The following is a 23735-nucleotide window of genomic DNA, read 5'->3' as shown; positions in this document are numbered from 1 at the left end:
GTGTGACGCAACAGAGGGATGTCCTCGGCCCCAAAGAGGACATCGTCGACGTAAATGTGATTATGTAAAATTGAGAGCGCGAGAGGATAAGCTTCTCCTTCATCATGGAGAAGCTGCTGAATAACTCTTAATGCTAGAAAGGGGGCTGAGGCGGTGCCATAAGTCACGGTTTTCAACCGATATTCTTGTGGCGTTGTCTCGTCCTCAGCTTTCCATAGAATGCTCTGATAGTCTCGGTCGCGAGGATCTATTAGGATTTGCCTGTACATTTTGGCAATATCTGCCGTGTAGACATATTGATATTGTCGTCAATGTAACAGGACGTCGAAAATGTCGGTTTGCAACTTGGGACTCGGCAACAGATGCGAATTGAGTGAGGTACCATTAGTTGTGAGACTAGAGGCATTGAAGACCACTCTGATACGCGTGGTCAGGCTCTCGTACAACTGCATGGTGAGGGATATAGACTATTTGCGAAAGTGACGTATGAGCGGAAGGAGCTACGACCTTTTCCATATGACCGAGCTGTGCGTACTCCGCGAGAAATTGGCAATATTCTCTCTTTAAATCGGGATCACGATTTAATCGTCGATGCAGCGTGGCTAACATGCGATTTGCTATAACACGAGACTCACCGATCTCAATAGGCGGACCTTTTTTGAACGGGAGCCGCACGATATATTGCGTTGTCACTGCGCGAATAGTTTGCGAGAAAGTGCTCCTCACAGAGCCTTTCGTCTGGAGAGAGCGTACATTGGTGTGGAAGTTCTTCGACTTCCCAAAATCTACTGAGTTCCCGCTCGAGATTGCAGTGCATAACTTTAATCGAGCGAGAGGGAGAGACGCGAGGAGATGTGGGTCCGGAAATGACCTAACCTAACCGAAGTGAGTGTTTCGGGCGCACGGTTGTCCAACCGCCCCCTTCCGACTGCTGTCGAGAAACCCTCGGTCGTACAAATCAGCGCCGATTAGAAGTTCAATGGAATCGGAACCTGTTGGATCGTCATCGGCGAGATTTAGCTGCTTTAAATGCTCCCATGAATCCTCGAACTGTGCATGTGGAGGGGCGTATTCAACTAGTGATCTCCTGACGAACGCGAGCGTTTCGAATATCGGTCCGACCTTGTTACGCGGAGAGATTTGAATTTGAACCGCGTGTTTACAAGTACCGGCTTTAACACCGCTGACGCCTGAAATTGATATCATCGTGCGAAGGCGGTGTAGTTTTAAGATTTGTACTAGCTTTTCAGTAACAAATGAGACTTCCGACCCGGAGTCTAACAAGGCTCTGACGGTTAGCGAACGTCCCGACGGCGAGCTGACGACAACTCTCGCGGTTGCGAGTAAAACCGGAGACGGAAGCGCATCAATTGACGTGGCAGCAAGTACATTGATTTCCGCGGTAGGCGATGCCTGGTGATCTGCCTGAATAATAGCTTGATTAATGTTAGACGAAGAGAGCGAGTCAATGTGCAACAGTGTATGGTGCTTCTCTTGGCACTGATGACATGTAAATTTACTCTTGCACTTTGAAAGAGAGTGTTTTGTGCTTAAACAATTTAAACAACGTTTATGTTGTTTAATGAACTCTCGACGTTGACTCGGACTCTTGTCGAGGAATTTGGAACATCTATTTAAGAAGTGACGCTTTTGACAAAGAGAGCAAGTCGGCTCTGACACGGCCGAGGCAGGTGAACTTGTAACCTTGAAATCCGAATTTGTTTTCGATGATTTCGTCGGTTTGAGTTCTTCAAGCGCGATGGCACGCGAGGATACAAAATTGATCAAATCGGTGTAAGTCCCGGGAGGAGAGTCATCGTTGAATTTAAGTTTCCATGCTCGACGCGTCGCCGTGTCGAGTTTTTGAGAGACGCAACTAAGATGTCGTTCAGCATATCTTCAGAGGATCGCTTGAGACGTTTCAACGCGGCGATTGCTTTGTCGGCCTTGTCGCGTAGCGCATGCAAATCCGAAGGCGATTCGCGTGACATGCTCGGTAAACTAAACAATGTCGAAACGTGTACCTCGATCATCCGACGTTTATTCTCAAATCGTGCCGTGACCGATCTCCAGGCAATTTCGAAATTGTCGGCGGTAATCGCTAAACTGGCAATCGCATCACGCGCGCTTCTGGTTAAACTTGCCGCGAGAAAGTGCATTCGTGTAAAGTCTGAAAGTTCACGATTTTGAATGATGAGTGATGTAAAACGATCCCGGAAACTCTCCCACTCGTCTAACTTGCCTGAGAACGGAGGCAACTGAATCGCGGGAAGATGTCTCAAAGACAACGATGAATGGTCGCAATGTACCGTTGAGCTGTTGATAGACTGGTTCGCACTCACGCTAGGCTCGACCTCCTCTAGACAATCAGCCATGTAATCCATGGTGGTGTGGTAGGTGTCCTCGTGAAGATCCAGTTGATTCTCTTGGAAATAGTCGACCTTCTCTCGTTTGTCCGGCGGATAGGCCTTCAGAATGGCCGCGTGACGTTGAAGACACTGGTTCCATGTGTCCCTGAGAGATGCCATCCGCGTTCGGATTTTTGCCGGAGTGTAGTTATTCCGACCGATTTTTTTAAAATTGTCCAACGCGCGAGCGATTTGATGAAATCGCGTGTGTTGCATGGCGAGAGGATCGCTCATGTTGACCTTTTTTGCACCCGGTATTATTCACTGACTCACGATCACTAAGTTCGATTGTCCGGTCTCTAAGTCCGATCGTCTGATCTCTTAATCCGTCTTGAAGGACCAACACTTCATGTGCGAGCGCGATAGTAAGTCGCCGCACTTGATTTTGAAATAGAAGGGTAAAGGAGGAAAGATACAAGAAGGCTAGGCGCCGGTACTCGTCTCGCACGAGACGATAAGGATCGTGACGATGACGGGGAGATTGAGATCGGTGAAATAACTATTTTGGTAATTCACGGGAGTCAACAGTTCAATATATTTATCGATTATTGTCACTGATACACTGCTTGATCACCAACGTGATCGACCCTTTGAATGCCATAAAGTTCCGCGCCACGCGCTAATGACGTGACCATTGGAATCTCGCCAAACGGAGATCTCGCTGTCGGAAATCTCATGCACAAGTCCCCACCGCGCGGGCAAGTGTTTCACAAATTACGATTGTTCGATTCTCGCCAAACGGAGAATTTTCGGAGCAACCGCGGTTTGAGCGCGCTCGCTGCCGCGCTGCTGCGCGATCACGATATTACCGCGTGACTCTCGTCACCGACGGCGAACGCGAGCCGGTTCGGAGCTCGCGAGTTTGCTCCGGCTTCCTCCTCACTCACGACAACGCGCGGTCGTTAGACGCGATTACTTTTATGTCACTCGCGTGAGCCTAAAGGTACGATCGCGATCTTAGAGTGGTATCGAATCTCGGTACACTGACACATGGACTGAATGCGTGTTTCGGCTCCGACGACTCGAGGAAGAAGAAGGAAGAAGAAGCCGGAAACGAACGACTCGCATCGCCGAACCCGCGCAGCAAAACGGGAATCGCGAGCGCTCCCCTCCCGGATATCTTCAGCGCTACGGCTAATTTGAATAACTTAATGATTTCGCGATAAGAATTTCGGGAAGGTGGCGCCATCCCGCGATCTAAGTAGAGTGCGCAAGGACCACGACTGTACGTCGTGGTTTCATTGTCCATCTCGAAACAACACGAAATGTTTCAAATACATTTAACTGTACCCGATACATTCAAAGTTTTCAAAAAAAACCTTATTATCTTATTTAAATTTTGAAGAAATACTGACTATCAGAAATTACTTAAACTGTTGCAAAACTTATTTTTCACTACTACGATTTCAATATGACGCCATTGCCAACCAAACTGTGTTAGCAACATCATTACATTAGGACGTGTTTACAGTGTTTAAAGTAAATTTTTAATATGTACCCATAAAAAGATATTTTCAATTATTGAATTATCCCGTCTAACGATGTGCTCGGGTCTCCCTTACACACACGCACCCGCGCGCGCGCGCACACACGCACACGCACACGCACACACACACGCACACACACACACACACACACGCGCGCACACATGATAGGGAAAAAGTACGAGAACAGCAAAATATGTCGAAAACTAAGCATTTTAGAAAAAAATGTTTCAGATAAAAGTTGTAGGGTTTTAAAAGATCAATTTACTAATATTATCAGTTTGACCTTGGATGGCATCGCCAAGGTCAGATCGAAATCGCATTGACTTTTTTAAATGGAACACCCTATTTTTAATTCCAGAATCTAAACTGGTGTCAAGACTTTTCCGAAACCCTACAAGAAAGTTTATTTTTGTTGAATACTTTCCGAATTGTAAGGCTTGAAAGTTACAGTATACTGTAACTGTTAAGCGTCATAACTCCGAAAGTATTTAATGAAAAATAATTTCTGATGGAAATTTATAGGGTTAGATTGTGTGATACCTTTGTAACCCTATAAATTTCAATCAGAAGATATTTTTTATTAAATACTTTCCGAGTTATGACGCTTGAAAGTTACAGTACCCTGTAGCTTTTAAGCCTCACAATTTGAAAAGTACTAAACAAAAATAAACTTTCTTGTAGAGTTTTGGAAAGGTCTTGACACCAGCTATTAGATTCCGAAATCAAAAATAGGTTGTTCTATTTAAAAAAGTTAATTTGATTTTGATCTGATCTCGGCGACGCCATCTAAGGTCAAACTGATAATATTAGTGTATAAATCTTTTGAAACTCTACAATTTTTATCTGAAACACTTTTCTAAAATGCTTAGTTTTTGAAATATTTTGCTGTTCCGGTACTTTTGTGTGAGCGTGCGTGCGTGCGTGAGTGCGTGCGTGCGTGTGCGCGTGCATGTGCGCGTGCATGTGCGTGTGTCTGTGTCTGTGTATTCCACAATGTTTAAAATCACTGTGTAATGAACAGAATGAATGGAGATTTCTTTACTAATCGATACTCGTGAGCATACTCATAAAGAGAACGCTATGTAGTCTTAACATATTTTTCAAGTTCTGATCTTTGCGCATGTGCTGACATGAGAACAGATACCTGATCCAGAATCTTTTCAAACGCAGATACAAAGTATTCATTTTATTTGGATCTCATGCCTCAAAACGATATATGTGCTACGGTAAATTTGATGACCACGCTTATTATACATATTAACTAGTTAATATGCGTAATAACCGCTAGTTTTGATAAATTTGATTAATGAAAGCAAAATGTTCAAATTAATCGAAATAACCGGTTATTTTGCATAATATTCACGGACAAGTGGACAATATGGTTAATGGTTGAAACAACTGAAAATATTTTGAGTGCTGTTCCAAAAAGGTGAACCCTCCGATTTGGTTGCAAATTAGTATACTATTGTAGTTTGGTCGCTGATTACGAATATCATAATAAAAGTCACGGACAAGGTCAGCTTCAAGGTTACGTGAAAATCAAAGTAAAAATTAGTTTTTTTTTTATTCTTTTACATATATCTTGGAAAATATTGATTCCCTAAAAAAGTGTCAAATAAAAAATAAAGCTCTTGAAATTGTCTTCAAAAAAGCTTCTTTGCATAATTTTCATAATCGCAACGGTATACGTGTAATAAAAAAATAAAATTTTTTGCCCTAAAAATAAAAGTAAAAAAACATTACTTTCGCGCGTAGCGAAGTTGAATTGAGTTGGGTTAGATAAGTCTGGGGGGGGGGGAGGTGCGGAGCCCCTTCCCGCTTAAGCGTTTACTTTTCACGCAAAATAACGTAAATTTTAATTAAATAATGTACTACATAAATAAAAACGTAGTAAAAGTAAAAGACAACTTATTTTAAAACAGTTTTTCTTTTATAACGACTAGAGTATTGAAGTTCCACGTGAAGCGAGTATTTTTCATATTATCTTGTTTTTTTTTCGAGAACTATTGGTTTTATGCAAAAAAATAATACATAAATGATGTATTATTTCAAGAGCTGTAACTTTTATTTGAAACATTTTTTGATTAAATTAATATTTATCAAAATAATATTAAAAATCCGATATTTTTCAAGTTCTTTAAATTTTTTACTTTAAAAATGACTTTGTCGGTGATTTTTATTATCCTATTCTTAATCAGCGCACCAAAATACAGTAGTATACCAAATTGGAGCCAAATTGGGGGGTTTACCTTTTTAGAACTTTATTCAATATTTTAAATAAATAAGACTGTTTTCCGTAATCTCAACCTGTTTTATTTACAAAGCGAGGTCCACCCCACTCTCCCATTGCCCTTGCGAGCAAAACGAGGTCTACAAATGTATTATTCCACATGGATTTGCGACTTTTCACGAAAAGCGAGGTCCACACCATTCCTCCCGTGCCCTCGTGAGCGAAACGAGGTTTACAGGTGTACTATATTGTTCCACATGAGGAACGTCCCAAACCTATGTGGAAGCCGGTCACAGAAAATGTAAGGTTGAGTTGGGTTAGATAAGTCGGGGAGGGGGTGCGAGAGAGGGGTGGAGCCTCTCCTCCACCAAAGTGTTTATTTTTTACGCAAAACAGTACTGAAAATTAAAAAATGTTTTTGTGTATTTAAATTAAAAAAAAATAAGATGATTTATCAAAATAATCGTTTGGCATTGCTAATTATGTATAATAACTGGTAAATTTGATTAATTCTCTTCTATTTATTATATTAACCGAACAAATTGGGAATTATTTATAATAACCGGTTATTTAGCATAATAACCGATTAATCAAATTTACCGTAACATAGATAAACAAATATGTCCAATGTTTTTACGTAAATTTTTACCCACAACATGTACAGCAATGACAGAATTGTATAATGAATAAAAATATAATAAATAAATAAACTTGAATAAATATGCAAACTTCCTGATTATTACATTTTATTACTTATAACGAATAATATACAGGGTTATTCTTAATGGTTGTACCCACTTTTTACCATAGAAGCACACATTTCTAAAAAGTGGATACAACCATTAAAAATCGCCATATATAACGATTAATATTTTGTTAAGAATAATAAAAATTAATTACAATTGATAAATGTAACTATTATTTAAAAAAAAAGTTGACACTGAGGTGTCGAACATCTCTCTTCACAACAAAGTAGAACGCACGTGCCTTAGGTTTCTCAGCCACAGCGCTTTACGCTTTAACCTACCGCTCAACAGTACTTAACGTACCGCGTGGCGAATGCCAAACATCACATGCAAATATTTTTGAAACGAAGGCCCATGCAATTAAACGCTCTAACACTTTTTATATCCTCGACCTCCTTTCGAAAAAAACTACGGCTCATCTGATTTTTTGTTTTGTAGTTTGTAACGAACCGTCTTCCGACTTCCCCCCTGGACCGAGCCGTCCGGCCAAACACCCGCCGGACGGCAATTATCGGCGCATAGCGCCTAATAAAATAAGCGAGAACCGAGCGAGCAAACGAGCGTTCCCGCGCGCTTTGCATCTCCGCGCGCACGCGCTCTTGTTCCATCGCGTCCGCAGCCACGCTCTACGCGTGTGACCCGAGATCGAGTGGCGGGGATGCTGCCGCCGGACCGCTCCACCGCAACACATCGCACATCCCCTCATCTCGATTCTTGGATATATAAGGCGACGTCCGCCGAACGCAAGTTGCTTTGTTCGCTTCTGGCCGGTCCACCGAGCAGAAGCTCCCCGGGTTACGAGATCGAGCACCTGTCTCTGCCAGTCAACCGGCTCCGATACCGACTCCGACTTCGCTTCCCGACTCGCCGCAATGGGCTCAAGTGAAACTTGGGCCCCGTCAAGACACTTGACGCAGGGTGATCCTCTCAGCCTCCCGAGTCCGACGCTACCTTAAGGGGGACGTAAGGGGATACGGTGCTCCGTGCCTCCATTAAGCGCACTTGGCGTGGGGTAGGGTCTTCCGGCGATTGCTAAAGCGGTATTAACCGCTTCGAGACGGGCTGCGCGAAACCGAATATAACTGCACGGATCCGTGTACGCGCCGCGCCCCCGCTTTGCCACACCACGCACCGCGTCTTGAGTTATATTTTTGCGGCTATAATAACAAGGCCGCCTGGATTCCAGGAAAATAGCTCGACACCGTTCCACGAACCGCGTCTCGCGTAGCAGGTGCTTATACATAACGATTATAAATAGATCTCCGTATTTTTGTCCGCGAAGTTTGTTGTCACGTCTGTCCGCGCGCTTCGATTTGTTGTTGTTAGATGCGAGCTCATCACCGCCCGGATTTAATTCCCGCGATAGCGTCATCACGCTACCGGATTTGTCTCGCGATCGTATATTAGTGTAACCATATCCATTTATTTTGTATTCACGCGACTAAGTCGAGTTCGCGATCAAATACTTGTGATCCTACCATCTCACTGTGCATTCAATAAAGACTCTTACTTTTGCAAACACCAGTATCTACGTCTAATTCCTTCAGGCGACCTTTCGCGCCCGTTCCCGTGCTGCCCTCCGTCCGTGCGCGAAGTACGGACGTTACAGTTCAAAACATCTCCTTGTAAATTGAAATCACATCTTTCATTCCAAAAAATACATTTTGCTTAACAGTATAAAACGCGTGATATCAGTACAAAATTATCTTTTCAAAAAAGATAAAAAAAAGCGTCAAGTGTATGTGCGTGCGTGCGTGCGTGCGTGCGTGCGTGCATGCGTGCGTTCCTATGTACCTGTGTATGTGTCTGTGTGTGCGTGCGTGCGCGCGCGTGTGTATCCCTCAAATCTTTATTTTTTTCTACAAAACTCAAATGGTACCATCTTTGTTTCTTCATCGAAAAATTTTCCTATTCTAATCTATGTGCTACTTTCTTTAATTTCTATACAAAACCCAAATAGTACTCTTTTTGTATTATTATTGAAAAATCTTCCTTTTCCAACCCAAATAGTATTTACTTAAAAATAAATATCTTCAATTAAATTCAATCTAAACGTATTATTCCTAAAAAAATGTATGAAATCTTTAAAATTTGCCAATTACAAGGAGAATATATTGCTCTTTGAAATAACTGCTGTACTACTTTTAACAAATAAAATGCAAGTGATAGTTTTTTTTTTTTTTTTTTAATAAAACTCAAGTAGTGGTATCTTTAATTTCTTTTTGAATAAAATTCAAGTGGTATTGTCTATATACTTCTCTTGAAAAGTCTGTATACTTTTCTCTGTTCTAATTCAAGTGGATGTATTTAATTCAAAAGAGTTTCAATAGAATATATAACATTTTACATCAAAGAATTAAAGAGGAAACAAATATAAAATTTTATTGAAACAAAAAATTTTTAAAGTACAAAAACTTAGTGCTGCTATATAAGAAGAGCAATGAAAGGAATTGACACGAGAAAGACTGCGATAAATGTAACACTTGTAAGATTTGCATTATAAAAGTAATTATGCGAAGTTAAAGATTAAATTTCCTTAAAATTTAAGTAACATTGTAAGTCATTATAACTATTATATTTTACAACATTATCGGAATTGTAACATACTGAAGACGGACATATAAGTCCGAAATATGTTTATGTATATAATTGTATACGAAATCTGCTTACAGAGAAACTTTAGGTTTTAAAGTAATATTGTAAAATCTTTATTTTGCTCCCTTTGACTTTGTTTGTCACTTGTTATAATTTATTGTTAAATATTTTAAGCTTAAAAGTAATTATTATTTTTATTGTTACAACATTATATTTAGACATCTAGCAGCGCCAAGTTTTTGTAGTTAAAAAATTTTTTATTTCTATAAAATTTTATATTTTTATTTTCTCTTTAATTTTTTAAGATTAAATGTTATATATTCCATTAAAACTTTTTTTAATTAGATCTACTTGTGTTAGAAGAGATTTTTTGTTAGAAATACACAAAGAGTACCACTTGAATTTTATTTAAAAGAAATTTAAAGGTACTACTACTTGGGTTTAAAAAAATAAACATACTATCACTTGCATTTTATTTGTTAAAAGTAGTATAGCAGTTATTTCAAAGAGCAATATATTCTGTTTATAATTGGCGCAATTTAACTCTTAAATACACTGATCCCGTAAAATACGTAAACACATTTTCGAATCTCGGAGACTTTTTCAACTTTGAGAAGCTATAGTTTTGGTTCCAATCAACATTTTTCAACAATCTTTTTTTTTCACATGAAAGTTCAAGATCTCAGAAATGTGATAGCACAATCGGCATTGTCGAAAAATGATTTATTGTGAAGTTATAGAAGAAGTTAAGAAAATTAACTTATCCTGATTATATTATAACTTTGATTATAAGTACTTAATATTAATTATAACTATTACAGTGTGCTCTTTGTTTTTTTAAAGAGAAATTGGCAACACAAATCAACAAAGTTGTTGATTTGTGTGCACAGAATGTCAACTTCAATCGATGATTAATAATCGTTCAGCAAACTTATGTTACTTGTCATTTTGACGTCAAAGGCTGGTATTCATAATCGAAACTTATTTCAAGACCATCTTGAGTAATGTTTTAAAATGCTGTTATTCTATGATTAGTTGATGGCATCTTAAGACGATATTTGAGACGATCTTAAATGTAAAAATTTACAATGAATCCCGGCCAAAATGACATTTTTAGAATATTTTGACATTGACCGTATTCACATTTGATTTTTATTTCAAAACCGTCTTAAGTGATGACTTAAGATGCTAATACGACTGTCTGATTGACAGACGACTTCTTAAAAGAATTGTATTCAGTACTTAGAACTGTAAATATGCTATGTAAATTAGCTATGAATACAAGCTATTGACCTATTTGAGTTATTTAATATTATTTCATGATTAATTCAAAATGTATCAAGTTTTAATGCCTCCTTTAAACGAGTTGAAGTGAATTTATAGATGTCTTCATGTCATGTGCAATCTTTGCAGATTCAGTAGAAAGAGATCCGGCGCCATTCTTTTTTAACAAAGAAGTTCAGACGTGTCTCAAGATATTGACAACAGTGGACTATAACAAAGTCTTTCGAAATCGCAAGGACGGGCACAAACTCCAACCGCCACAGTATAAATTTCTGACGGACGAGCAACTTCAGGAAGCTATGGAAGCAACGAAACGTAGAGCGGAAAAATACTTGCAAATGCCACCAGTCGTAAAACCGAGAATAGATCGTTCTGTACCATTAGAGGAAGATGTTGCGCTGGAAGGGCACGATAATGTCAGATACGTGTTTACTGATATCACGTACGGTCTTAAGGATAGAGAAAGATTCATAGTAATCAGAGAACCGAATGGCACGTTAAGACACGCCACTTGGAAGGAACGGGACAGAATGATTCAAACTTTCTTTCCAAGACCAGAAAGGAAACTACAGAAACCAAAGATGTTTGAGGATGAATACCTAAAAGTATGCGTGTATTGTTTCTACTTGTAGCTAATATTTATGTATTTAGAATCAAGGTTTTTTGATGCCAAATTGAAAAGATATTATCTAAATTAAATTAAATCGAATTGAATCACTTAAACATAACATTTTATTAATAACTTGATTTAAAATAGAGGATTTATTTGACCGATAATGTGAAAACACAATATAAACGAAATGCCTTAATAGTCATAGCTTAGTGTTGATATTTATCGTGTGATTTTATATACATTTTCAAATTTATTAAACTGCTCGTCAAATAAATTTTCGGTCATAACAGTTTTAAGTTAAATAAGTAATATCACTTTATTAACCTTTTGCGTCACGATGTAGCTCTGGGAGCTAATATCTACTATCCGAGCTTATCTTATTAATGAATCAATTCATTCTTATTAATGAATCATTTCACATATTCTTTTAGCATGTTTGGTATTGCTGAATTCTTCTAATATATTAAGTTTTAAAATCATATTTGAAATAAATAATTTGTTATGAATAAATATATACTGAAAAATTGTCGTTTTTAGAGATTAAATTTGTTTTCATAAAATTTTGCATAATAACCTATACTTCCAAATTATTATCTGAAGTCATTGACAAGCAAACCTACCCAAGTGTTGCACTCCGATTTTGATGAGCTGTGAATATGTTGTATTCTAGGTCAAAATAAGAGACACGTATTTTTTTATATGGGCCCATACGTATTTTTAAGGGATGAAAAAAACTCCTTTGAAAAAAATCGGTTTTTTTCTTTCAAAGAGTATATCGTCGAAAGTAGAGATAAGAGATAGAGATGTTCTAAATGAAAGTTGAATGGCTTGAAAAGTATTTTATAAAAGTGATAACAAAATTTTATTTTAATTTTTTTAATACTTTCCCCTGCCACATACCTTTTTTTTTTTGTACGATGAGGGAAATGCTCATGGCACACCAGGTTGGCTAAACCATGGTAGTGTTGGACTCGAGTTAGGGCGGTGCTAACCTGGCCACTAATTTCAGCGACCAGGCTCGCCCTAACTCGCCTATCAACTAAAAACCTCACCGAGCCACCTTGCCCCGGATAAAGGAAGGCCCCGGCCGACAATACGTCATTCCTTCGGTAGCCTTCCCCCGGGGGCGGAGCGTGAGCCCCCCGACGCGCCAGTTCGTCAGGTTGGGAGAGGACGTGCCAGGGCGGCAGCCGAGATACGTCAGCTGCCGCCTTGTCCACCCCGGGGTAGCGCCGTGAAAAATACCACGCCCCCCCCGCGCTTTTTTAGGGCAGGAGGCGAGCGCCGAACTTACCCGTTCCGCGCCAACCCCCTACCCAAGGTCCAGTGGTCCCGAGGAACCAATCGGGCCTACCTCCTATCCTCGTGTGGCCGGCGCACCGGATGAGCGGAGACCCCTATTCATTGGGCGGCCCAACAGCCAGGGTCCTCGTTTCCTGGGCATCTCCGAGCGCAGGGGCAGCCGGAAACGAGGCCCAGGGTCACGTAATGACCCCCCCCCCCCCAGGGGAGTCACTCCGCGGCCCTATCTCCTCCGAGGATAGGCGACCCCGGGGGAGAAGGCGTCAACGCCTTCTCCGCCCGGGGTCTCAACGCCTTTTTGAGAGGGGTGCTCGAGTCTCGTCCCACTCGCTTCTCCCGTTGCGGGAGAGGGAGGGGCTTGAGCACCACCTTCGCCTGGGGGAGGTGCGCGGCACTCGGACTGTCGAGTGCCTCACACTTCTTTTTTGTCGGCGGACTCGTCCGGAGCCCAGATGCTCCGGACGACTCCGACGATATCTTAATCACTCCCGTGATGAAGGCCTCACCGACAGAGGTCTCCATCACGGGAGGGGTCTCCTCCGACGTCGGCCACCGGCCCCTCCGACACACCACCATCCACCTGGGCGGTGATTGTGCGGCTTGCCTTTGGAGGCACACTCCGGGCAGAACGGCCTACTCACACATTTTGCCTGGGTGTGCCCCTCCCCCCCCCCGCAATTAAAGCAGCACCGGGCCCTGTCGACGCCGCCAGGACACCGGTGCTGCGTATGTCCCTGAGCCAGGCACCGGAAGCATCGCTGCGGAGATGCCTTGAGCACCTCCACGCGAGCCGCCACCCAGCTGGGGGGGATACCCCCCAGTCACCATCCCCCGTGGGGCGGACGGGGCGCTCTACGGCCCCCCTTGTCCACCTTTCTCCTTTTCCGCGTGCCGACGACCTTGACCCAGCTCCGATTGCTCGCAGGCGTATCGGGGCCGGGCGCTGCCGCCGGCACGGCGAGGGGCGCAGAAGGCTCCTCCCGCGGAGCTCCCATACTTCCCTTTCCCCCTTCCCCTTCGTCTTCTTCTTGCCCCTGGCGTCGGTGGGGACGGCGGCCGGAACAGCCCCCGTCTCCACCCGCGCCAGGCGCCTCTCCAGGCCCGCCACCGTCGCCGTCAGCCGCTCCAACGTCCCCAGCACTCGCTCCTCAAAAGGAGAAGAGCCGGGGGCAGAAGCGGCCGACGGGGGCGGCGGAGGGGAAGGAGATCTTCTCCTCGTTGGCTGTGAGGCAGCCGTGGACGAGGAGGGACCGCTTTGCAGCATGAGGGCCCTCTTTGCGACCCCCAGCTGCCCCCTCAACTCGGCGACCTCGGCCCGGAGGGAGCGAACCTCCTCCTCCCGGGCCGCGGTCGTCACCTCGTCCTGCTCATTCTCTCGCCCGAGACGGTCCATGGCGCGGTACGCCAGCGTCATAGCGCCTCCCGAGCGAGATGGGTGTTCAATTTCATCCTCCCCGACAGGTTGCCCGACAGTGGGCAACCTGTGGAGGCCTTATTTCTCGCCCCCTCGACCTCCCGGAGCCACCCATCTGCCAATCCGGCCAGATCGGTGGTCGTACTCCGGGAGATCACTCCCAGTTGGCGATCCACATAACGCCGCTGGTCTGGCGTGAACAGGGTCGGGGGGATCTTGATGCGCTGCCGAGGCCGCGCATCATTCGCCCCCGTTCCCTTCTCCTCCGACCCCGAGCTACGTATGACGTTAGCTCGGAGTCGGCGGGCCCGAAATTGCTCCAGGGGAACCCTGTGGAGCCGGTCCTCTGTGTCCGCCCCGTCGGACAATGGGGAAGGGGACTGGAAGGGTCCACTCCCGTCCAAACGGGGTCGGCCGCGGGCGCGTCTGCTTCTAACGTGAGTCGGAAGGTCGGTTCCGTCCCCCGGGACATCCGGGATTCGGACACGACCCTCCGACTCATCCAAATCGATGACCGGTTCCAGGGGGTTCCCGGCCATCATATCCTCCTCCTCCTCGTCACGCCGATCGACGTCCATGGGCTCAGCACTGAGCTGAGAGAGCCCCTGCCGCCTCCTACGAGGCGGGTCAGCGAGGTCCTCCCCGCTCGAGCCTCCCCCACGGACGCGGATCGCCGTTCTGCCATCGCCACTCTGCAGTGGCGTCGGATGCGCCACCATGTTGAAAAATCGGGTTCTTGACCCGGGTTCTGACGACCCGGTTGCGTTGTCATCCTGCCGGTCGGAGACTGCGGCAGTCGCCGGCCAGCAGGATCGTGTCCCCCTCGACGGTCAGGGCAGAGGCCTCGTCCACTGGGGACGGCTCTACTCCACTCTTCCCGTCAAGGGAGGCACTCCTCCCGTCACTTGAGGAGGAGGAAGTCTCCTCCGCCGATTCGACCTCAATGAGGCTCCACGAGTCGGAGCTCGTGAAGTCGCAATAAGGCGTCAGCGCCCTGCCTAGCCGGCGACGCCACAGGAAGTGCTGGTAGGCTTCAGACCTCGAGTTTCTTCAGTAAACTGGACAAAACCTTTGGTCTATCCGCCTAGCGCGGGGACGAATACGAACATCCGTTACCACACTAGCCCGATAGCCGGCGGAGCGTGTGGTCACTCCGCACGGCCGCCCGTTGAGAGATGACGACAAGGGGGCACCCGGGACACTAGTCCCCCCTTGCCGGCCCTGGGGTATCCGACCCCCCTGCGCGGTAACATATCCCTATCATTAGTCATAAATGTTCATAAATGGGGTATTGTTTTACGAAGGGAACCCCACCCTCGCCCCGAGGGATACTACGAGCCGGTGTCCGGGGACCACCGGCCCAAGGCGACTCTAGTAGACGACACACACATCGCACGCGCCGATCAGGGAAGAACATAGAACAAAAAACCCAAATGCACGCGGTTAAGCGCACACCCACGATCGACGCGCGCCAGACAATGGACTGCGGCGGGCAGACGGGACCCCCGATCCCAACAGGCACCCAGAGGGATCCCCCGACTCGAGGCCTCGGCAGGAGCTAGCACCCCTCGCGACGATGCCCCCGCGCTAACGAGGAACATCCCCGAGAGGAAGCACCAGTCGCACTGGTATACGGGCTGATCCTAGGCCCGAAGGCCCGGCGCCGATGCACCCGGGCTAGCCGGAGACATCGACAACCAGCTGGTCAACACGCGGGATTTAACCATCGACCGGAAGCTCGCTCCAGGATTCTGCAAGGAGAAGGCGACTCGACCCCCCGCCGTGACGAACACCGTACACTGAACAATTCACGCACCACCAAGGCGTCTGCGGCGCGAAACACGACACTCAGACGCCGCCTCCTTGATTTTTTTATAGAGGTTGACTCCTCGCGACCCGGGCGGTGAAGCCAAGTTCCCCGGTCCATCTCGCACGTAGTTTCAGCACGTGATGGATTACGGTGTATCAGCTCGGGCGCCAGGGTCGCTGAGATCCCTGAGCCTACGGCCTACGAGAGACCGCAGACCCCTAGCGAGCTCGGGAAACCGCAGGAACGCCAATTCCTGTATCTGGAGTCGTTCCGCAGCCTCGGGAGGCCCCGAAACGACTCCAGACCCCTACGGGACCCCTACCACATACCTATTTCTTTCAAAATTTATATTTTTTTTATACGCAAAATAATGCTCATTTTATTACGAATTTAACGATATAAGATAAAGTTATGTTCCGACATTCCCATGTTTCAAAAATAATTAAAAACCTCTCTATATGCATGGTACGCGCACCCGTTTGTGCGCTACGGAAATGTCCCCCTCCGATTTTTACGAGCCTTTAATATGTTATAGTACAGGTAAAAATATGGGACACGAATTTTTATATACTATATGACTGTTAAGAGGGTGAAACACGCTCTTGAAATAAATCGGTTTTTTAATTTCTGAGGTAATACCGTTGAAACGATAAAAAATACAAAAAAAGTTTCAAATAAAACTTTTATGGATTTTTGTGTACTTTATAACAGTTTACTCAGATTTTTCGAAAATGTCATTTTTTTCGAAATCTTCCTCTTCTAAATGTCTGAAAAATTAAAAATTTACTTTATATCCAAACTTATAGCATATTTAACAACAAAGTCAAACATGTATGACAAAGTTATAGTCCAAAGACACATTTTTCAGAAATAAACTAAAAATTATATCGCTATACACGCGCCTCATCCATATCCGCTTTATGGCGTGTATTGTTAATATTTGTTTTTTATTTAATTGCCTACAAGACCTTTTGTATTATTATATTTTTGTATGTTTTTTTAAGTTTAATTTTATTTATTTTTTATTTTTTATTTATTTATTTACCTATTTACTTATTCATTTATTATTTATTTACTTTTTATTGCTGAAAATTTGTACAATAATGAGGACGCTCAGAATTTGTGGTGTCAAAAAAATGCCGTATACACTTTGATTTTGTACACCAAGCACATTTAACCCTTAAACACATAAGTGGGTCTGAGAGACCCCATATAAAGTTTTGAACGTTTACTATGTGAAGACAAATGAGATAGAAGGTTTGGACCAGGACGTGAAAAAAGTTTGAAATCTCCTCTTTCGATTGATATGGTTGATCAACTTTTGTGATCAATTAGAATTCGAATAACACGGCAGCAAAGTTTTGTTAGGGTCAATGTGACCCATATAGTGTGTAAATTAAACTTTTTTTGAGTAATCTTATGAGTTAAAAAACTGGGCAAAACACGTTCAAACAGGTTTGTTCGCGTATGTTACTTTGTCTAAAGTTAAAATACTATAGTGCCGTGAAAAAGAGGATTTTTGCGTAGGGTTTGAAATATATTATAAAACATATCAATTTTCAATTTTAGACACCTTTAGTTTATGAAAAATATCTTATATTTGCTTTGTTATACAAATATATTTTTTAATAGAAATGGCAGTGACATAATTTGTTTTGATGACTCTTTATCTTTAAAACGCCGTATTGTAAAGTCTTTAAAAGTTTTTTGTTGCAAAGATATGATTTAAAAAAAAATAGATTTTTAGACACCCAAAAATATCTCATATTGTCCTTGTTATATAATTCTACTTTTTAAAAGAAATGACAATACCATAATTTTTTTTTAAAGTAAAACTCTTTAGCTTTAAAATGCCGTATTTGAAAGTTCTTACAAGTTTTTTATTGCGGAGATATGATTTTTTAAAGGAAAAGTGAATTTTTGAAAAGTGAATTTCTAATTTTTGCTTAATGGTTTTTTTTAAATAGTTAAACAATAGTCGTTTTTTGGCAATATCGATTGTAGTTAAATTTCTGAGATTCTGAACTTTTATATGAAAAAAAAGATTGCTGAAAAATGTTGATTAGAATTAAAGTTATAACTTCTCAAAGTTGAAAAAGTGTCCCAGACTCGAAAATATGTTTACGTATTTTGCGGGATTGGTTTGTTTAAGGGTTAAAAACTATCTCATGACAGGAGTTACAAATAGGATTACAATTTTTAAAACAAAAATTTACAGGTGTCTCGCATTTAGGAGGTTTCTCTTCAATGTAAACACTCTTGTACCAGGCATATCTAAAAAGATTTACGAATCTAGGAGATGAAAATTGATTATGATTAAGAGATTGAATTTTTTAAACATTATTTTTGATATGGAAATTTATATCATAAGTATATAATATTGTTCACAACGCACTGTCAAAATTTTTGTTTTCCATGCGTGTGAAACGAATACTGGATCCACTTCGCGAGGCGACGGTGCGGATTTGAATTTCGGGCGTGCTGCGTTTTGTCCGTGGACAACGCGACGGAGCAAGTGCGGGAGAGAGAGGGAAAAAGCGGAAACGAGAGGGAGCGAGAGAGAGCGCGATAGAGGATAACGTGTGGGATGGAGCACTGCGCGGCATAGTTTGCGATTGAATGCACTATTTGAACAATCACAAGTTTTATTAAAAAGAAAAAAAAACAGGTTCACAAAGATAACTGTTCACGGCGAATGCGGGCATACCACTAGAACGCGATCATCACATTAATTACGTGCAGCGTATGAAAAAGGCCGCAGAGGACGAGGCGAATTACTTGGCGCGCGCACGGTTTTCTCGTCGATAGCGGCGGATATGCAACGATGACAACTGCACTGCGTCGACACGGATTCTGTTACTTCCCGATGACGTACTGAGATCGCGCCCGAACGCGGAATCGTTCTTACTGAGGTTCGCCTGGAAAGATTCGGATCATTTAATCGAATCTTTCCAGAAAACATTTTGCGGGTAAACGTCCAGCAAATCACGCGCAAAAGGGATTCCTACAACGCAAGCAAAACCTTATCCAACTGCGTCGTCATAGCGTTAGCAAAACACTAGCACACTTTGCGCACGATCTCAATAAGCTATACCCTGCCGAAAATGTGCTATTAAAACCGATTTAAAAAAAGTTAATCTGAATCGATCGGAATTTCTGCACCGAAAATACGGTATTAAGACCGATTGAAAAATAAAATCCAAACCCAGATAGGTTTATTAAAACAGAATACATTAATGTAAACGTAATAAATGTTTAGTTTACAAAAAAAAATATTTCTTCTATTTTTTTCGTTAAAAAAGATTTAAAAAAGATTAAATTTGAATTAAATATTTAATTTATGTACAAGATTAAATAACAATACAAACTGTTATTTACATGTAAAAATATAAAATTTTATGTGGAACAGCGTTTCACACACACGCTATGTTTGAAAAGAATGAGAGCGAATATTCGTCTCGAGGTTACAAAAAGCAGCTCCTAAAAGTATCACGAAAGTATGAGCTAACGAGTTGGCGGCGGTGGCGCCTAGATAGGTATAACGCCTGTGGCCGCACTCAACTCACGAGAAAATCTCCTGCGGCGTGCCGCCTAGCGGTGGCATTAGCACTCACTTGTTAAACCCATTTCAATCTGAAATTACAGAATTTCAACTTGCTGGCAAAAATCACGCAAACCGCGTACACAGTTTACATGCATAAGACACGCAAAAAATATTATCTGGGTGCAAGCAACTTACGAGCAAATATAATTATTCAATACACCAGCAAATCACATGCAAAATGGTATCTATTTGCATGTGATATGCTGGTGTATCGGACAATACATGAGCTTAACCAATTTGCGGGCAAAACTCACGCAAACCGCGTGCACCGTTCACATGCATAAGACGCGCAAACTTTGCGCGCAAAAAATGTTATCTGGGGAGCAAACAACTAACAATATGTTAGCCATCTGCATGTAATTTGCTAGTACATGGGACAATACATGAGCTAGCCACTTATAAGCAATATACACGATGTAACACGTTCTACGAACAAAACGCATGCAAATCTGTTACAAAGTTCGCATGCACATCGCACGCAAAACTTGCCAGCAAGAAATGTTATCTGAGAATTAAAAGTAATATATTTGACTTCTCGCTTGGAGTTCTCGGAGATTTCTGGCGCGAACTGCTACGAAGCGGCTGGTGATCCTAGTTTCCCGTCGAAGAAAGGAACAGATCACGGGTCAGTCGAATGATCCGTGTTTGAGAACGGAAAAACACGGTGATCGAGAGAATATCTATATAGAAAAAGGCGATGACGAGAACACGAAAATAGAGTGCTCTGACTGAGAAGCTTCGAGAAGTTACAGAGAATTGAGTTACATCTAATATTGAATTTAGGATACATAATACGGTTAACTCGAATAATGAAAAAAAATTCAAAGAACGTTCCTGAACAAATGTAATTATATCTGAAAAATGTTTTAAAAAATTCTTTCATGGCTTAAATGTATAAACATCTAATGGCTGATAAATAAATAAATAAAGAAATCAATAAAATTAAACCTGAAAAACATATAAAAATATAATAACACAAAAAATTATAGTCAATTAAATAAAAAAGAAATATTAACAATAGACGCCTTAAAGCGGATATGGATGGGGCGCGTATAGCGATATAGATATTTTTAGTTTATTTCTGAAAAATGTGTCTTTGGACTATAACTTTATCATACATGTTTGAATTTGTTATTAAATATGCTAAGTTTTGATATAAGTTAAATTTTAAATTTTTCACAAATTTAGAAGAAGAGAGGAATTTCGAAAAAAATGACATTTTTAAAAAATTTGAGCAAATTGTTATAAAGAAATCCATAAAACTTTTATTTGAAACTTCTTTTTATATCTTTTATCGTTTCGATGGTATTACCTCAGAAATTAAAAAATCTGTTTATTTCAAGAGCGTGTCTTATCCTCTTGACAGTCATATTGTATATAAAAATACGTGTCCCATATTTTTATTTCTATTACAACATATTAAAGGCTCGTCAAAATCGGAGGGGGATACTTCCATAACGCATGAACGGGTGCGCGTACCATGCGTATAGAGAGGTTTTTAATTATTTTTGGAATATGAAAATGTCGGAACATAACTTTATCTTATATTGTTGAATTTGTAATAAAATAAGCTTTATTTTTCGAAAAAAAGTAAAAATTAAAAAAAATAGCTATGTAGTGGGGAAAAGTATAAAAAAATTAAAATGAAAATTTTTTTTATTATTTTTATAAAGTATTTTTCAAGCTATTCAACTTTCATTTAGAACATTTTTCTCTATCCCTTATAGTTTCGACGATATATGTTTTGAAAGAAAAAAACCCGTTTTTTCAAAGAGATGTTTCACCCCTTAAAAGTGCGTGTAGGCCTGTATAAAAAAATATGTCTTATATTTTGACCTAGAATACAACATATTTAAAGCTCATCAAAATCGGAATGTAACAGTTGGGTAGGTTTGCTTGTGAGTACGAATCCAATGTCAAAAATTTAAAACGTAAAATGGCGAATACAATATGGCGGACAAAAATATCAAAATCTACTGGATTTGGTAGAAATTTACTATTTAGGGATTTTCGAGATCTCTGATTATGAATCCAATGTCAAAAATTCAAAATGGTAGCTCTAATATAGCGACAAAAATATCAAAATCAACCAAATTTTTGATATTTAAAGCTTGTTATTTAAGTGTTTCCGAGGTCTCTGATTACAAATCTAATATAAAAAGAAACCAAAATTTTTAATGCCAGGTGTAATATAGTGGACCAATATGGCAAACGTAATTTTCAAAGTTTCAAACGAAATCGCTGATTTTGAAAATTTTTTCCGTCATTTTGGACCATCATTTTTAATTTTGTATTTTTGACATTGGATTTTTAATTAGCAACCTCCAAAACTCTTGAATAATATGTATTAAACAAAATTTAGTAAATTTTAAAAACTTTGTTCGCCATATTGGATCCGTCATTTTAAATTTTATATTTTTCACACCGTATTTGTACTCAACGACCCCAAAAACGCTTATCAAGTTTCACAAAAATATATGTACTAGAAGAAAAAGTGCCACAAAGGGTTAAATTAAAAATCAATTTAATAATAAATGATGTTATTTCTCTTTATAATTTGAAAGTAAGCTTCGGATAAAATTTTCGTAAAGGAAAAATTGTTTTAGAATCAAGTATGGAATATGTTTTTACAAGGACGCTAGAGTCGTTCTGAATCGTCCTATATATGATTCGTATTCAAACTTTTTAAATTCAAAATTTGTTAATAGTTCGTAGTATCATAAAGATTTAAATAATTTGCACATTTTTAATTTAGAAATAAAAAAACTGAAAAAAGAAAAGTATTTGCATGAAATAAACGGTGATATATTACGGCTTTGTTTGCAGGATCTACTAAATTGTAGCGAGTACGAATTCATACTAGATCGTGCGTGTGTGCAATTTGAACCGGACGATCCGGAATATCAGACAATAACCCGAAAAGTCTACGAGCACATAAACGCTGAGAGGTGTTTTGATCTTTTGAGGTCTACACGTCACTTCGGTCCAATGGTATTTCACCTAGTGTGGACAAGTAACATTGACAACCTGCTGTGTGAAATGATCGAGACCAGTCGCGTCAAGGATGCCACACTGCTGATACGTTTATATCATATGATTCATGCCACAGCTAAGTCGACAATCGAACCATGCAAGCACACGGACGACGCGGAATTTATTATGCATTACGCGAACTTGGAAAATTCGCCAAAGAGAGATAAAATCCAGAAGCTCCTGCAATCGTATAAGGAATTACAACGGGAATATGAAATTGTGGCAGAGAATATTAAACAGGCGCACGGAATTTCTTCCGAAACAAATAAAGTGTAAACATAAACAATAAATATCTGTTATTCTTTCTTACTATCTAATTATCTAATATTTTCTCCATTTTTTCGATCTATTATCCCAAACGCGGATAACTGATAATAGTTTAACAAAAATAATACCATAATGAAATTATTTACTGTAGTTTTTTGAATGCTGAATACGAATTCAGTTTGTTCTATCATAATTTTTCAGACGAACGCTTCTTGAGTAAGCGACGTAGCGTAGGGCATTAGGATATCGACTGGTACGTTTGGGATCCCAGGTTCGATCCCCGCGGATGCAATTTTTTTTATCTTATATTTTTTAATTGTTATATACTACTGTGTCCAAAAAGTAAGGTGACATTGCATTTATTTCGAAAATTCTTTATTTATTCTTGCAAATCAATTTCGTCCCCTTCAAAGTAATCCCCCCCTGATATAATACACTTATTCCAACGGATTTTCCAATCTTCGAAACAGTTGTAATAATCGATTTCAGGAATGGCCTTTAGCTCCTTCTTCGCAGCGAAACGGTGTCCCCGGAGCGGCCGCTTGAGTTTGCTGAATAGCCAGAAGTCGCATGGAGCCAAATCAGGTGAATACGGTGGTTGTGGAACGATATTAGTCGAGTTTTTGGTTAAAAAATCACGAATCACCGTTTCGAGTCGATAGAAGAGATTCAAGCCGCTGCGAAGAAGGAGCTAAAGGCCATTCCTGAAATCGATTATTACAACTGTTTCGAAGATTGGAAAATCCGTTGGAATAAGTGTATTATATCATGGGGGGATTACTTTGAAGGGGACGAAATTGATTTGCAAGAATAAATAAAGAATTTTCGAAATAAATGCAATGTCACCTTACTTTTTGGACACAGTAGTATATAATTTTTAAATCGTGACGTCCGAGCGTGGGTCGGACGTGAGTTTTTATATTTTTATTATTTTATCTTATT

The 23735-nt window shown here is 41.1% G+C and overlaps 1 protein-coding gene across 2 annotated transcripts in view; it reads left to right on the top strand.

Moving 5' to 3' along the window:
• LOC105205441 (28S ribosomal protein S22, mitochondrial) overlaps positions 1–22843 on the top strand; it is a 46868-nt gene extending 24025 nt beyond the window's left edge. For both annotated transcript variants that reach the window (XM_011174809.3, XM_039446358.1), the window contains exons 2-3: positions 10880–11355; positions 22320–22843. In XM_011174809.3, the coding sequence (XP_011173111.1) occupies positions 10880–11355; positions 22320–22802 (959 nt within the window). In that variant the 3' untranslated portion in view covers positions 22803–22843. The remainder of the gene's footprint in view (positions 1–10879; positions 11356–22319) is intronic.
• The last annotated feature ends 892 nt before the right edge of the window (positions 22844–23735 follow it).

This window comes from Solenopsis invicta, chromosome 2 (assembly GCF_016802725.1).
Source record: "Solenopsis invicta isolate M01_SB chromosome 2, UNIL_Sinv_3.0, whole genome shotgun sequence".
NCBI lineage: Eukaryota > Metazoa > Arthropoda > Insecta > Hymenoptera > Formicidae > Solenopsis > Solenopsis invicta.
The sequence above is the reverse complement of the archived record's forward strand: the minus strand, read 5'-3'. Positions and strand labels throughout refer to the sequence as shown.